At 49.1% G+C, this 16,530-nt stretch overlaps 1 protein-coding gene across 1 annotated transcript; it reads right to left on the reverse strand.

Moving 5' to 3' along the window:
- Positions 1–550: 550 nt before the first annotated feature.
- Positions 551–16,226, reverse strand: LOC114647699 (potassium channel subfamily K member 16-like). Its single transcript, XM_028796325.2, is given in 7 exon segments — positions 551–1,190; positions 5,781–5,949; positions 8,797–8,870; positions 8,873–8,962; positions 9,885–9,944; positions 9,947–9,998; positions 15,698–16,226. Coding segments are annotated over 7 exon segments (930 nt in total). The 5' UTR covers positions 15,935–16,226; the 3' UTR covers positions 551–942.
- Between the last annotated feature and the right edge of the window lie 304 nt (positions 16,227–16,530).

Here is a 16,530-nt window from a genome sequence, read left to right on the forward strand (position 1 = left end):
TAGCAGGTCACTTCACCTACCTGTGCCATGCCTGAAAAACATAACAGAAATCGCACCAATTGATCCTTAAGGGTAAGTGGCATTGCCAACCAGATAATAATAATAATAATTAAAGGCAGACTTTGTTATGGTGGCACTGAGGTGTCATGTGTGGCACTTGGGTCCTAATTGGCCAGGTGTGCCAACACGTTCTGCATTCCATTTCATTGTTGGTAATGAGGGTGTTAACTTTGGGAAGTTCCCATCCTCGACGACTCTCGTTTGGCATATTAGGTGTGGTGGCCCACCTCTGGTCAGGTCTCTAAATCCCACCAGATGTTCTTCTACCGCAATCACCAGCTGCTGAGCCCACACCACAGCACTTGGCTTGTCTCTCCATTTTCAAAACTTCAGACAGAAGATTCGCCCAGCAGATCAGACACAAGGAAGAGTTTCCCACTGCTATTTCATGGCATTGGATTCCCAGTTTGTGTCACTGACTGCTTCAGTACCACGGAGAGCACTCCGGACCAGCGAGCCACAGATCAGAGGACTGACAATCGCTCGAGGGTCTTTATTGTATATAGCACCTTTCACAATGATGGTCACCCCAAAGAGTTTCTGCAGATTCACGAGTAACGGACCAGAGGAGGTGGACCCCCAGCCCCCCCCCGGCTTCTGTACTCAGATGAGGACAGCCACAGTCTGACGGACTCTCGGTAAGCTGTGAGGGAAGGGTGGGCTTCTCTGTGACCACATCCATAAGAGGGGCACTGTTGGAGGTGCCATTAACAGGACCTGGGGAGAAAGTGGGCAGCGGGGGGGGGTTCCATCTCACGCGGACCCTGACAAAGACACCGTCACACAGCGGTGGGGGGTCCTCCCAGGTCCTCTGATTTTGACAGGTCCCATATCTGGAGATCCCACCCTGAGAGTACACTGCTGGTCGTACAGCGGCCTGCTCTACGGCTGAGGGGCGACAGTAAGTCCAGTGCCCCCGTAATCAGAATACTGGGAGGCACTCTGGTCCAAGTCTTCTTCAGTTGTCTTGTCTTCCTCGATGCTGTCCCGGCGCCTCCTCATCTCGATGACCTTCTCCACCACGCCGGCCCCCAGGGTGAAGAGCACAGCCAGCCAGGCGAGGCCAAAGATGATCCACAGGGCTGCGAGGCCTCGGTAGATGGAGATGTAGTGATTTCTGGGGTTGGTTCCTGTAAGAAAGAGCAGCGGTAAGAGAAGCTACGGGCACCTCCGGGGGTCCGCACATACAGCCTCGCTCTGGATTATCACAGCGCGCCATTCCAAGCAGCTCCAGAAAAAGAGATGGGGCTGCTGAGGTTCACCTAACGGGTGACGGCTTTGTTATGGTGTTAACGAAACGCCTCAAGGGGGCGCCATTTGGGTGAGGTATCCATTTATTGGCTCAGGAGATTCATGGATTTAGGGGGAGTGACATTGTGACTGAATGTGAACTCTCGATGCCACGTTGAATGGACTGGCACCTTCACTGGGATGAGTGACGACTCCTGGTATGACCATAATGGATGGCCATTATACATGGACGTGTAACCCAGTCACAGTGGTCCTCAGTTACTACCCCAGTCGGAGTGAAACAATAATGGGTGGTCTTGGGGAGAGCAGTTAATCCCCTAATACATTGGATGGCAGTGTTCCTCTTGCATAGTCCCAGTATGAGCACCCACACCACATGCTGGGTGCTGTAGTCCAGAAGGACAGGCCACTCAGGGTCCATGGGTGCCACCTGAGGGTTCTGCTAAAAAAAGACCCCCTGTTATGTGGGTCCACCAGCCAACCCAGATGGGCTCTGGTTGTCCAGAGTCGGGAGGACGTGGACTACGTGGGTGAAGTGAATTCAATTCAAGACGGGGTTAACCACCTCGGTAACCTCGTTAAATAAAAGGATACGAGAGGTACAGTGGAAAAATGTCAACCTGTGCCATTAACAGTAACAAACTGCTGGAGCCTGAGAGGAGCCCCTCTTGTCCCCTTCTGTCGTCCTCCACCGCCACCGATGGGGCGGGGCTTCGGGAGGGGAGGGGCTGGTGAGATGTGTGGGGGTGTGGCCAAGTGCCCGCTGGCTACAGTCCTTCAGAGCTGTGCATAGAAAGACGAGAGTGTGAGTGACAGCGCCCCCTTGTGCCCCTGGGTGGTAGTGCTGACCTTCTCAAAGGAGCCCCCCATGCACGTGTGCGACACCAGCCAGTTCCACCATTAAGTTGTCTCTCCTGCCCACTCCTACACTCACAGATTCTGCTACGGACCCCTGATACGGGGAGGGGGGGGGTTATAATCCATTTATTTGATGGATGCTATAAAGTAGAGAGCAGGGTGGGGCAGGGACCACCTTCTGTGTCACAGGGTGATCAGGATGAGGTCCCGCTTCATTGGCTGTTATGTATTGATTTGGATTTTTGTGCTCTTCACTTTTATTGTTCTTTCTATCACTTTTCATACTTTTAGGGTATTTGCCCCTTTTAGACGTCTTCTTGCATTTCTCATTCTTTTGTTAATCAACTTTATGACAAAGGTGATATTTTTGGCTTTGGCTTTGGCCCAGGGGATTTCTGGTTGTCCTCTCCCTCTTTTTAAAATGTCCACATGTGTCCTTTTTGAGTGGGCAAGCTGCCTCTTTGGCTCTGGGAGCAAAGAACATGAAGTCAAAATAACCAAAAGAAACTTAAAAAAAATGTCAAAACCCAGAAAACTGTGACATCTGCAGAGCCACCGGGTCACCAGGCAAGGACCACCAGGCCTTCAGTCCTTTCTGAATCCCTTCAGCCTCACACTCTGGTGCAGGCAACTTGGTGACACCACCTCGAATGGGCGGAGCTTGATGACATGGCACATCATGTGACCAGCAGCATGCATAGCAGCCACAAACAACATGGGTGCAGGCACAGCAAGATGGAGACCAAAGGGTGAAGACCATATAAGGCACAAAATGGCGTCACCAGAAAGACAAGATAACAAATCAAAGGGGGCGTCCTCACAGGTACCCACCACAGATGTTTGCTGCCATCCACACACAGTCAGCTTCCTCACGCCCACTCTGAGGTCACGTCACTTCATAAGTGGCCATTCCTCTTCATCCTCTCCTCTTGTTGAATGTCTGCCTCGTGCCACATTGAGCCCTCTGATGATGTTAGGTGTGCCTACACTCAGTGGCCACTTTATTAGTGTGACGCCCGTGTGACTGCTTGGTAACCCAAACATCTTATCAGCCAATCACATGGCAGCACCTCAGTGCATGTTGGCCTGCAGACCTTGTGCAGACCACCTGCTGAAGGGACTTTGAACGTGATGGCGTGGTTGTTGGTGCCAGACGGCTGGTCTGAGTATTTCACAAACTGCTCATCTCCTGGGACCTTCACACACAACCATCTCTAGAGTTTACAGAGTGGACCGAAAAAGGGAGAATATCAGTGAGTGGCAGAGGGCAGAGGAGAATGGCCAGAGTGGTCTGAGCTGACAGAAAGGTGACAGGAACTCCAATAAGCATTTGTGATAAGTGAGGTACGCAGAAGAGCAGCTCTGAGCACACAACACGTCAAACCCTGAAGCAGATGGGGGGCTACAGCAGCAGGAGACCCTACTGGGTGACACTCCTGTCAGCTAACAACAGGCAGCTGAGGCTACAAGTCACCAAAACTGGACAACCGAAGATTAGAAGAACGTCACCTGGTCTGATGAGTCTCGATTTCTGCTGTGACATTTGGATGGTCGGGTCAACAACATGAAAGCGAGGGTCCATCCTGCCTTGTGTCAACGGTTCAGGCTGCTGCTGCTGGTGATGGTCTAATGGTGTGGGGGATATATTCTGGGCACACTTTGGGCCCTTTTGTACCAATTGGGCATCATTGAAATGCGAGTGTTGTTGCTGACCACATCCATCCCTTTATGACTGCCATCTTCTGATTGTTCCTTCAAGCAGGATAACCCGCCATGTCATGAAGCTCAAGTAGGTTTCTTGAACATGATGAGGAGCTCACTGGACTCCAGTGGCCTCCACAGTCAGCAGATCTCAATCCAATAGACCACCTTTGGGATGTGGTGGGACGGGAGATTCACCTCATGGATGTGCAGCTGACAAAACTGCAGGAACTGCGTGATGCTATCAGGTCAATGTGGACCACCATCCCTGAGGAAGGTTTGCAGGACCCTGTTGATTCTGTGCCATGTTGAATTACAGCAGTTCCAGAGGCAAAAGGGGGTCCGACCCCAGAGTAGCCCGGTGTACCTAATAAAGTGGCCCCTGAGTGTATGGAGCCTTTGTTCTGTGCCTCGTGTTTTCTGTGTGTGTGTTGGGGGGGGGGCACCTGTCAATCACTGCCTGGGACCACCCCCATTCTATAACAGTGAGGGTCTCCCAGAGTTCCTGGCGGATTGCACCTGGGAGTTGGTGGGTGTTTTTTTTTTTTTGTAATTCCCACCAGAGGGTGTGAGTGGCAAGAAGGATAAATGGCATGACCTCTTAATGAGATGGAAGGTGCCAGGGGATGGACAAGCAGATGGTGGAGGCCAGGGGGCATTGGGTGGCAGTGGTCTGCAGGAGGTGCCCCAGCTTGTGAAGTGCAGCCCTGTTTGGGGTCCCTGGGTGCCACGGGGGGGGGGGGTTGGGGTACTACCCTGGTTCTCAGACACCCCAGAATTGCTCCCCACAAGTCACTATAAGTGTCCATCATAAGAGAAGCCCACTCCAGAAGGCAGAAGGAGAGGAAGCAGAGGAAAACCTCGTCATCGTTTTGGGCGATTATTGGGTGTGCTGGATTGTAAGACGTGATTGGTGGATTAAAACTCCATTCCTGGAACTCATGACTGTGGTCTGGAGTTTGGGGCTCAGTGGTGCCCCCTACTGGTTACAAGGGATAAAACCATCAAAAGTAACCAGCAACAGGACAGATACAGGATCTTCCTTTATAAATAAAATATTTATTGTCCAAAATCATCCTGTGACAAGAATAACCCCCATGGAGCACAACGGCCAAGAGGAGCTGAATAAGCAAGAAGGGAATCCAAAAAGGGAAAACAGAGCAGAAGCTCAAGAAATCCAAAATAAGAAAGGAGCAAAGCGCAGAGAAACACAAGGACTCACCAACTCCAGGGCGCACCGCCAGGAACCCAAAACCCCCCAGAATTTAAAGGGCAGTTTTTGGCGATGATTGGCAGGTGGTCTTGGGGGACCACCCACAACACACATTGAAACATGAACAGAAATAAAACTAACACACACAAATGAATCAGAAATGAAGAAAGATGAGAAAAACAAAATCAGGAATCTGAGCCCCAGTGAGACCCTGCTTTGGCTTTTTGTGTTTTCCAGATTTTGCCTTGGAATTGGGACTCTGGATTGGCTTGGATTGCCACTTTCTGCTCCATCTTATTTCAGAATAAACTTTTAATTTTATAAAAAAAAAAAAAAAATTCTGCCTGGTCCTCTCTGTTACTTGCCTGGGTTTTTCATGGGATTTCCCCCTCTAATGGGCATTTTTGGAGCTTTTTGGGACTTGCGTGCTTGAGAACTCTCAAGTGGCCTAACAAAGAATCATCATCGTCCATCGTGGCCAGGGTACAAGATACACCCTGCGTTCAGCAAGTCCCCTTGAGCCAGCCACATGATGGTCAGAGTGCCAGGTGGTGCACACTAAGCAAGGTGCTATAAAAAGTGACCCCTTCATCAATTACAAGTAGACAAAGAAACAAAGCTCTCATGACCTCACCAAGATGGCTGTCACGAAGGTGCCACCATCTTGCTCAGGTCACCAGACGTGTCAGACACCTACCGATGACGTAGTCTCCAAAGCCAATGGTGCTCAGGGTTATGAAGGCGTAATAGAAGCCCTGTCCATAGGTCCAGCCTTCCACAAAGCTGAAGAGGACAGGAGGAAGGATCAGGAAGAGCAGGGTGCCCGACATCAGGAAGATGGAATTGGTCAGGATCTTGATGGCCTGCTGCAGGGGACAAAGACACCAATCAGAGGGGCGCCTTGGAATCAGAATGATGGAAAAGATTCACAGAATTATAGCGGAGAGTGACCAGCAGGGGGCAGGCAGTCAGCAGGCCAGGGACATCAACACTCGGACTGTGGACCCCCCAGGGCTTTATTTTCTTGTGTTGTCTCAACATGTGAGGGTCCATTAAGGCTTTGCTTTACTGACCAATCTGTGCATTCTGGGATTGAGAACTTGCACTATAAAGGCGCTATACCACAAATAAAGTGAACTGAGACATGAGGTGTGGCCTGCCCTGGCATCACCAGTGCACACACCATATTGGCAGCTTTGGAGTACAGGAGAGCACTGGAGCACCCAGTCACTTAAACTACTCACTGCAGACACTGGAGCAGTGATGGGCTGCCATGCCACCCGGTCACCAACTGAGCCACATGTAGCTGGCACCACTCTCCCTAAGGAAGGTTTTGTGATGATGTGGCCTGGGAAAGGCGCTATACTAAATAAACTGTGACATGAGGTGTGGCCTGCCTTGGCATTGCCCACTTCAAAGTCACCAGTGCACACACCATATTGGCAGACTACAGGAGGGCACTGGAGCACTGGGGGGGACTGGAGCAGACCTCAAGTGATGGGCTGCCATGCCACCCGGTCACCAACTGAGCCACATGTAGCTGGCGCCACTCTCCCTAAGGAAGGCCTTGTGATGATGTGGCCTGGGAAAGGCGCTATATACACAAAAGACTGGCTGATTCCTGCTGGGTGGTCTCTTCATTCTAAACACTCTAAGAATAACAACAAAGCTAAATCCGATTTCGATGGCACCTGTGCCCACTCAGGCAGCCCTCACTGCTAAATCCCTTCAACAAGTCAACTACCCCGTTATGGAAACTGCACTGAAAAGTTCGAGACATGAAGGACCTGCTGGACAGCAGTGTCCCCTAGGGTGACGTCCGACACTGATCCTCCCTCGATCTTCTCAGCGAACATGTGACGGGCAAAACTCACCAACACCTGAGATCAGCCTGAGACCCCCCAGGCTGAACGCTTGTGTTATGAAGAGCAGAAAGAACCAAGAAATGTCCTGGATGAGAAGAAGGGTCTGGAGACCTGACATCCCAGTGGAAAGCGGTGGTCCTTGACCATCAAGGCCAGCTCTCATTTAGGTGAATCAGGCTATCAATGATGGTGGCAAAAACTAAGCAACCCTTTATTGGTGGTCTTCAAATCCCAGAAAGCACCTGTCAGGTTTTGTTTTCTTGCTTTAATTTCCCTTTATTGATTTATAGTATCACGTTGTGTCAAGGCTGACTTAAGACCCCCACAAGACCCATGGATGACTGAGATCCTTAGCAGAGAGCTGATCACTCTATTAAAAATGCATCCTCCCTCATGATTTTTGGCACAGAGACTGTTTCATTGCCCCCAGGGGGTCTCCGTTGTCATTTCGGTGAAGGGAGCGATTGTTAAAAGGCCTGGTGACATCACCGGCCCCTAGACACACCCCCGGAATGCCCCCTTTGGTAAAGCCACTCTGGGTTTGTCTGTGACCTCATTTGCTATTGGATTCTCAACAGCAGTGCTAATGTATGCAATGCGCATCTGTTGGAATACAAAATAAAACACGTGATTAGTAAAGGCATTACAAAATACATTCTAATAGACGGCACATGACAAACATTAACTGTTAGGCCTCACAGAGAGGAAACGGCAAACAAGCAGAGATGCGAAATGAGTAAAGCCGTCCTGTGAAATCCGTGAGTAAGAATCGCCAAGAAATGGGACACCGAAATAATAAAACTAATGTGCACGTGAAGTCCGTTTTTTATCATTTGAGGATCTGAAAACTCGGATATTGAAAGGTCATCACAGGTGAGAGTTTACCTCGTCACGTCAATGACATCATGTGTCATGACCTCTGAGGCCACGCCCCCGGCAACTGGCAATGCAACCTAGCACATGTGGCACATAAAAAATCAAGATGGTGTCCAATAAAAGGACACCGAACATTAGATGTAACTACTTGGAAAAAATGTCAACAACAAATTCTCTGCCCCAAAAAACAAGTAAATACGTATGAAGAGCAGCAAACAGGCTCAGAAGAACATCTAAAAAATGAAGACGGACTTCCAATCACACCCTAAAAACACTCGTCTGAACCTTTAAACTCTTCACAGCAGACGCACTGACACCTAAGCTTCTGATCTTTCCTCTCAACTCAAGAAACGGACCACCATTAACTCCCTCTGCCAGCTCCAGTGTCCCCAGACGATGTGTGACATTCATTGTGCTTGTGCCATTTCACTTGAAGACGCTATATGCACAAACTGACCCATGTCCTCAGTAAGGGGGGGCTCAGTCTCTCAAAATGAATCAATCGAGTCTTTCCTTTATTCCTTCATGCTCCACCCCACTTTTAACTCCACCCCAATAGAGTCTTTGCTTTATACCCTCATGCTCCACCCCACTTTTAACTCCACCCCCAATCGAGTCTTTGCTTTATACCCTCATGCTCCACCCCACTTTTAACTCCACCCCCAATCGAGTCTTTGCTTTATACCCTCATGCTCCACCCCACTTTTAACTCCACCCCCAATCGAGTCTTTGCTTTATACCCTCATGCTCCACCCCACTTTTAACTCCACCCCCTTCTGTTTGTTTAGCACCGCCCTAAACAGCTCCTCCTGCTCCCAATTGCCAGTTATGCCACGCCCATTAGGTCAACACCTCCTTCAGCTCTTTACCAGTGGGTGCCAGTTGGTCCACTGAGAGGGCACCAGCTTGCCCACTGCTGAGACCACAATGTCTGCAGGTCATCAGGAAGGAGAGACCCAGCAGAAGGCTTACCCTGTGCTTCACAAGCGTCAGGATCCTTTGGTCCAGCCTGCCAAGGTGGACAGTCAGCACTTTGCCAAGGTGGTGAGGAATACCACGTTCAGGGGGATGCCAAAAAGGGCGTAGAAGACGCAGAAGATTTGCCCACTTATAGTGCTGGGGGATAAATTCCCATACCCTGAAAAAAAGAAAAGCCAGTTAATTAAAAAAAAAAGCCAAAGACGGGCACTGCCCCACAGTTTCAAGCTAAAGCAGGGTATTTTGAGGTGCCATTCCCAAAGGAATCTCCATGACTCAGAGACTGGCATTCAGGTCCCCATAATAATATAATAAAACATGCTCAAAGTACTTAAAGAGTAAAGGATTGGGGGCTCATTCCCCCCCAAAGCCCCTTGGCTCACATCATCACATTGCTCTCAGCTTCTAACAATTATTCAGAGTTAGAGGTGTAATGTGCCCAGGAATCCTTTAGGGGGCAGTGTGACCCACTGAAGCTGCTGGCCTCATAATGAAGTTTGATGGGCGCTCGGAGCTGGAAAACTGGAGCTCTGCAGAGAAGAGGAGGAGGAGGAGTGCGATAAGAATAAGACAGAAAGGAAGTAGTGTAAACATGACGAAGAAGGGTGAACACCACCCTGGGCTCAAGGGGGGCAGTTGGGGGGTCACATGTTTGACTGCAGGCGTCTCCCCCCCCCTGGGCTTCCCTCTGTGCTCTTTTCATACCCCTGACCAAGTTTCGATTTTATAGACATGGCGGGCTGGTGGATTTGGCCACAAGGGGGCGACCTGATGAAATGGGCTTACCGCTCAAATCAGCCGGGGGGCCGCCGAGCACTCAGAGCTGTGGCCGGAGGTTGACACAGCTGATTGAAATTATCTTACAGATAACGCGGCTCATCGCTGGCTACTGTCAACATGTCACTTTAATCATCCGCGCCACACGGAAAAAAACGGCGAGTTCCGCAGACAGGAGATGAGTTCCCTTATCTTGGACCCTAAATCCACAATAACAGCAAGGAGAATTAATGGAAAGAGATGGCAGGCTGGCACAGGGCGATGATGCAAGGCTGGGCATTGAGACTCAGCCACGAGAACCTTACCTATCGTGGTTATCACGGTGCCTGCGAAGAAAAAAGAGCTGGAGAAGTCCCAGTTACTGGGTTGGTGGAATTTCCAGAGGGATTCACTCCCTTCTCCCAGGCGTCCATGATGACCTGGAAGGAATGAAGATTAAAAATAAATAATTAAAAGATTTGATTCATGGCATCAGTGAGCCACAACACTTCAGATTTTCTACAATGTGAGCCTGATGGGTGAGATGACCCACGTTGGTCTCACAACACCAGGACTCGAATCAGAGACCCCTATACTTGTATATAGCGCCTTTGACACCCCAAGCTGCTTTACAGCTACTGGGCACTTTGTTATCCTGCCTCAGCTATTGTGGTGGCTGAAAGGTGACATGTTCACTCAGGGTCACACATGTCGTTACTAATAGGGACCGACCTGGCACCCTTGGGATTTAAATATAGCGTCTTTCATACTAAACACCATGCAAAAGGAGTTCTGAGGTTCTACCATGTAAACTTGGACTCATCTGCCTTAATGAAAGGACATGCGTCCGTGTGCCTGTGTGGTTACTATGTCTGCCATTCCAACAGATGGCACATCACAAACATTTGTAATAATTAAACTCATTGCATTTGTCATTCCAACAGATGGCACATCAAAGCATTAACACTGCTTTTACGAATCTCATTCCAAATTCCATGTGACAGAGACTCGTGCACTGCATTTGTCATTCCAACAGATGGCGCATTACAAACATTTGTAGTAATAAAAATACATTGCTACAAATGCTGGCGATTTGCCATCTGTTGGAATGACAGGGACATAGGCAACCAGATGGGCACACATATACACAGGACACTTGTCTTTTCATTAAGGTGGATGGCCTGTGTTACCCATCAAGACGGGTTCAAGTCTAATAATCAATGTAGACCTCAGCGTTAATATTTACAAGGGAACCAGCTAGTGGAATGTATTTTTATAATGCATGTGGTAATAAAATGCATTGCATCTGCCATTCCAACGACTGTGCTTTATAAACATTAATGCAACTCTCTGTGATGCACCATCTGTTGGAATGACAAATGCAATGTGTATTTTACCATATGCATTATAAAAATGTCATTTCAGAGATTTAAACGACAGCTGCGCAGTAATCTAAAACAAGGCAGGCTATGCTCTTCTTTACAAAGTGTCATTCTCTCTGATGGCCGGCCTGTCTTTTCTTTTGAGTTTGTCTTTGACACAATACTTGTGCTCCTTTCTACTTTTTGTCGCATCTGTTGGAATGACAAATGCGATGTATTTCATACTCCATGCATTACAAAATACATTCTCATTGATGGTTACTGCAAACATTAAAACGTAAGTGTAAGTTGATCAGTTTGATTTCAACACGTCACTCGAGATGAATGTTTGTGATCCACCATCCGTTGGAATGACAAATGCAATGCATAGACTGAGAGTGCACTAGATTTTGTTCATATTTTACCTAAATACATGTAAATACAGATTTTTTTTTTTTTCCAAAAAACTATTGACATTGCAATGGCTAAATGATGTTGTCAGACTCGTGCAGGTAAATAAGCCATGAATTGTACATACTGTATATTATCTCTCCTATTATCATACAGAAAACTTGAAGGGGAGACCAGGGAGACGAGACGTGATCTTCTCGGCAAGACACTCTAAAAGACCCTCGAGATGAAAGAGATCGGCTGTGGAGCGTCTCGCAGGGACGTGGACATGAGATTCCTGCAAGTCACGCACTACTTACAACTAATATCAAATAAGACCAATGGTCACCAAAACTCTCAGACGTGTAAGGCTTTTAGCAGACACAGATCCTCCGCCCTCAGCTCATATAAAGCGGTGCTAAGGACAATACGTTCTGATGAAACGTCAACGGACTAAGTGAAGGAGAAAGAGCAGCACGGAGAAGAGAGACACGAAAGTCTATTATAATAATAATAATATGGGCAGCACGGTGGCGCAGTGGGTTAGCCCTGCTGCCTTGCCAGTTAGGAGACCCTGAGGTTCGCTTCCGGGTGCCTCCCTGCATGGAGTTTGCATGTTCGTCCCCAGTGTCTGCGTGGGTTTTCCTCCACAGTCCAAAGACATGCTGGTTAGGTGCTTGGTGATTCTACATTGGCCCTAGTGTGTGCTTGGTGTGTGTGTGGGTGTGTTGTGTGTGTCCTGCGGTGGGTTGGCACCCGTGCCAGGATTTGGTTCCTGCCTTGTGCCCTTGTGTTGGCTGGGATTGGCTCCAGCAGACCCCGTGACCCTGTGTTCGGATTCAGGGGTTGGAAAATGGATGGATGGATAATAATAATAATAATAAATTTTATTTGTATTGCACTTTATAAGAGAATACGAAAGCCGTGGAATTTGAAAGGTTGAAAAAAAAGAAAAAAAAACTGATGGCGCAATACACACACAGAGGAAGGTACAGAATATGAAAGCAATAAAATTCAAAAGTATCAGAAAAAAGAAAGTTCAGATGGCATTAGCGCAAACAAACGGAAATTATTAGTCTAAAAAAGGGAAAATAATCATCACGGACCAGGTGTAATTGATAAAATAGCAGAACAAAGCGAGGTCAGAAATAAAAGACAAAGAGTAGAAAACAAAGGAAAACGTCATAAAACGAGGGGGCGAAACACACGCAGAGCAAGTTAGAGAATATAAAAGCAGACAAATTCGAAAGTACCATGAAATGATAGTAAAGATCACATTAAGCGCAAACAAAGAGAAATTACTTGCGTGAATAACCTGAGTGTTTAGAAAGGCGCCAACAAATAAATAAAATGTGTTATTATTTATAACGGAAAGGCGAATAGAAATCGAATATATGGACAAAGGTGATCTGTCAAAAGTATAGAAATATTGTAAGGTTTTGACTTGTAGATCGTCTAATTCGTGTTGCCATCAGAGAAACGTCGTGTTTCTACACAATGAGGAGGCGTAACTGTGAGAATTAAAAAGATTTAATGTTTGAGGAAAGTGAAATCCACAAACAGCCAGTCAGTCAGTCAGTCAGTCATTTCACAATCCGCTATATCAGGGTCACGGGGTCTGCTGGAGCCAATCCCAGCCAGCACAGAGCGCAAGGCAGGAAACAAACCCCCGGGCAGGGCGCCAGCCCACCGCAGAATCCACAAACACCACAGGCAAAATATCCGAGTCTACAATCGTCTTTACGCGTTCACATTATCCAAACGTGGAGTCACTCGAATCAGGACCACACGCTATGAGAATCTGTAGTCAAGTTTAATTTCGAAGAAAACACAATTCGGTCAGGTGTATATTTATGATCACGGGGAAGAGAAGCAAATTTTAACAGGCGAAAAGAAAAGTAATGTGGTATATATTCCGAGAATAACATTAGACACCAAAGGAGATCTTCATATATGCCATTCATATTAACATGTGAGAAGAGCTTTTGCTATGGCAATTAACAAATCACAGGGACAAACATTAGAAAAAAGTCCGATTATTTATTAGAGAAAAAGAAACGCTATTCACTCACGGGCACTTATATGTTGCGTTGTCACGACGTGTCTCCAAAAACTGAATCAAAATTCAATGCGATCTTGTTTTTACTGGAGCTTTAAATTAAAATTGCGAATAATCCATCCAGCCATTTTTCTAACCCGCTGAATCCGAACACAGGGTCACGGGGGTGTCTGCTGGAGCCAATCCCAGCCAACACAGGGCACAAGGCAGGAGCCAGTTCCCGGGCAAGGGTGCCCAGTCCCACCGCACGGGCACACACACACGGCGGCAGCAGTTTAGAATCGCCAATCCACCTCACCTGCATGTCTTTGGACTGCTGGGAGGAAACCCACGCAGACACGGGGAGAACATGCAGACTCCACGCAGGGAGGACCCGGGAAGCGAACCACTGCGCCACCGTGCCGCCCATTGCAAATAATGAAATTGCAACAATTCCAAAGAAAAACACAAGCTTTTAAAATTGTATATCCGATTAACCAAACACGGGGGGTTGGCGGGCGGAGCCCCCTAGTAAATTAAAAGATGAAACCGTGAAGGAGTCAGCTTGAGGTGGTTGGATGTTAGTTTAAAGCAGGATGACACGGCTGAATATTCACGGTGACAGAATTGCTGTAACGGCTGACTGCTTGAATCTTCGCAGCTCTCCGCTCCTGACTGTTTTTGAAACGGTAAGTTATGGCCTCGTTTTCACGGTGCGTTGTGACCTTCTAATAATTAATAATAAATTCTTTGCATTTCTATAGCGCTGTTCTCACTACTCAAAGCGCTCAGCAATTGCAGGTTAAGGGCCCAACAGAGCAGAGTCCCTATTGGCATTTACGAGATTCGAACCGGCAACCTTCCGATTGCCAGTGCAGATCCCCAGCCTCAGAGTTGTGGGTTCAAATCCCGCTAGTGAGTGACACCGTGTGACCGTGAATGAATCACGTGACCCGCCTGTGCTCCAATTGGACTTGTATCATAAATGTGGTAAGTCGCCTTGGATTCAGGTGTCCGCTTTACTGCAGGCAGGGGCGGGGCTAACCCAACGGACCTCTTATTTATAGGAGGGCTTCGAGAACGTTACGCGCATGCGTGTCAAAGGTACTTTTTCGGTGAACGCGGACCGGACCCGCTTGTTCTTTCAGTTGTTTGCTGGCCTCGCGTTGAACGAATGTTGGTCAGCGGGGCCAATGGATGCGCAGCGTGCAGGCCGAGTCGTGTCGGGCGTGTCCCTTGCTTGTCCTGCCCGTGTCACTGCCACCTCAAAGCCGCTCGTGGGCTACGGGGATTGCTCTGGCGTTATTTTGTCACTGGATGACGAGGGCACCACGGTGGTCCGATGAGACCCACCAGGCAGCAGGATTCTGTTGTTTGATCGATTTATTGTGAGCTCATTAGTGAAAGAGAGACAGGCAGGTGAGTTCGTGTTCACCTTAGAGGTGGGGGGGCTGTCATGATGTAGGCTGAAAATTGGCCTTTTCCTTTACGAGAAACCATATTGTGTACCGTTGCCAGGGTCGTTTCTAGGGGCGGAGTCTCCGGGATCGTGACCTCGGCTTAATCAGCAACCGGCATAAAAAAAAAAAGAGAGCGAGAGAGCGAGAGAGCGCCTTACGCTACGAACCGTCTGGGGCTCCGACCGGCCGATTAACTCCTTCATTCCCCTCCGACGTGTCGTGTGTGTTGACAGGTTTCCGCCTTACCGCCCGTTTTATTTTATTTTATTTTTTGTTCACTTTGATTTTGCCTGTCGCTATGCTGTACTGTATTTGACTTTTTCTTTTGTTTTGTATTTTTCCCACTTTATTCCCAAAATCAGTTCTCCTGTTTCCCCGCCGAGTCAGGGCAGGAGCATCCTCGTATATTCCCACCGGAATCGTCAGGCCAGAAGGGACGCTGGTGATTTTCATGTAATTATTTGACTTTGTCGCGATATAACGTCGAAACACAATTGATGCCATTTCTTTTTTTTTTATTTGTCTTCCCACTTGGAGCGCAGGCAGGTGAAGTGACTCGCTCAGGGTCACACGGTGTCAGCAGTGGGATCTGAACCCACATTCTCGAGTTTTGAGATGCAGAGCCTTCACCGCTTCGCCCCGTCTAATGTGCGCTCGGGACACCCGCCCCCATGTCCGTGGCGCTGCTGCCCCCTTCCCCAAATCCGGCTGCCCTTCTCTTCGGGCTCTCGGCTGACCACACGGATGTAAACCCGTGCAGGGTGTTCGCTCTTACGGCTCACGTCACCTGTGTCACACTCTCGGCTTTGCCAGCTGGACCCCGTGTGAGGATCGCCAGCCGCACCGCTAAGAGCTTCACTCGAGCCCCACCCCGGTCAGAGCCCCCCTACCTCCACAAAGCGCTCAAGCGCTTCCACGTCCAGACAGGTGTAATTTCGCAGGAAGACCAGCTTGTCCACCTGGAACTGCTTCCGCGTGTCGTTCTCGGCTTGTTTCTCTAAAGCCTGGAAGACGGCGGCCCCCACGAACAAGTAGACGACGTAGCTCAAGATGAGCAGCGCGCTCCAGCTGATCTCCAGTCGGCCCACCTTCAGGTAGGACATGTTGAGCCTCTTGTGCCCGGCCATGACGCGGGGGTCTTCGGTGCACCTTCTCGAGTAGCCGTCAGGAGGAGTTCCATCAGAGGGTACGGCAGGGCGCCGGAGTCGGGCACATGCTGGTGACCTGCGGGAGCAGCGCGCGGCTTAGTCCACCTGGCTCAGGTGTGCGGGCTGAGTAAGCGGTTAGTGCCAGGGGGTGCTGCGGACAGAACTGCGGGTCTCCCACCGGGATCCCGGAACGCCAGTCTCGTTTATGACCCTCCCCGGGGAGCGGGCGCGCGTGAAGTCTTCAGAGTCGCCGCCAGCTCTTTATTGCGTCAGGTGGGCCGATAAGGCGCGTTATCTATAGCGGCGGGACACGTGGGCTCTGCGGGGGGGGGGGCTGAACAACCCACTCCTGGCGCAGGGGTTTAGCGCGGCTTCGACTTGCTTCAGGTGTTTGTCCGCGCGTGGCACTTCAACTCCCCTTAAAATGACCACTCTGTGTGTCTGCGCGTGCGCGAGGGCCTCCTGCGCTGGACTGGCATCTCGTCGGGGGCTGCTTGAGTCCCGTGTTGTTGGGTTTGGCTCCTGCCTCCCGCGGCCCTGAACTGGGAATGCATGCAAATAAATGAGGTCTTTAC

The sequence above is a fragment of the Erpetoichthys calabaricus genome, chromosome 3, assembly GCF_900747795.2.
Source record: "Erpetoichthys calabaricus chromosome 3, fErpCal1.3, whole genome shotgun sequence".
In the NCBI taxonomy this organism is placed as follows: domain Eukaryota; kingdom Metazoa; phylum Chordata; class Cladistia; order Polypteriformes; family Polypteridae; genus Erpetoichthys; species Erpetoichthys calabaricus.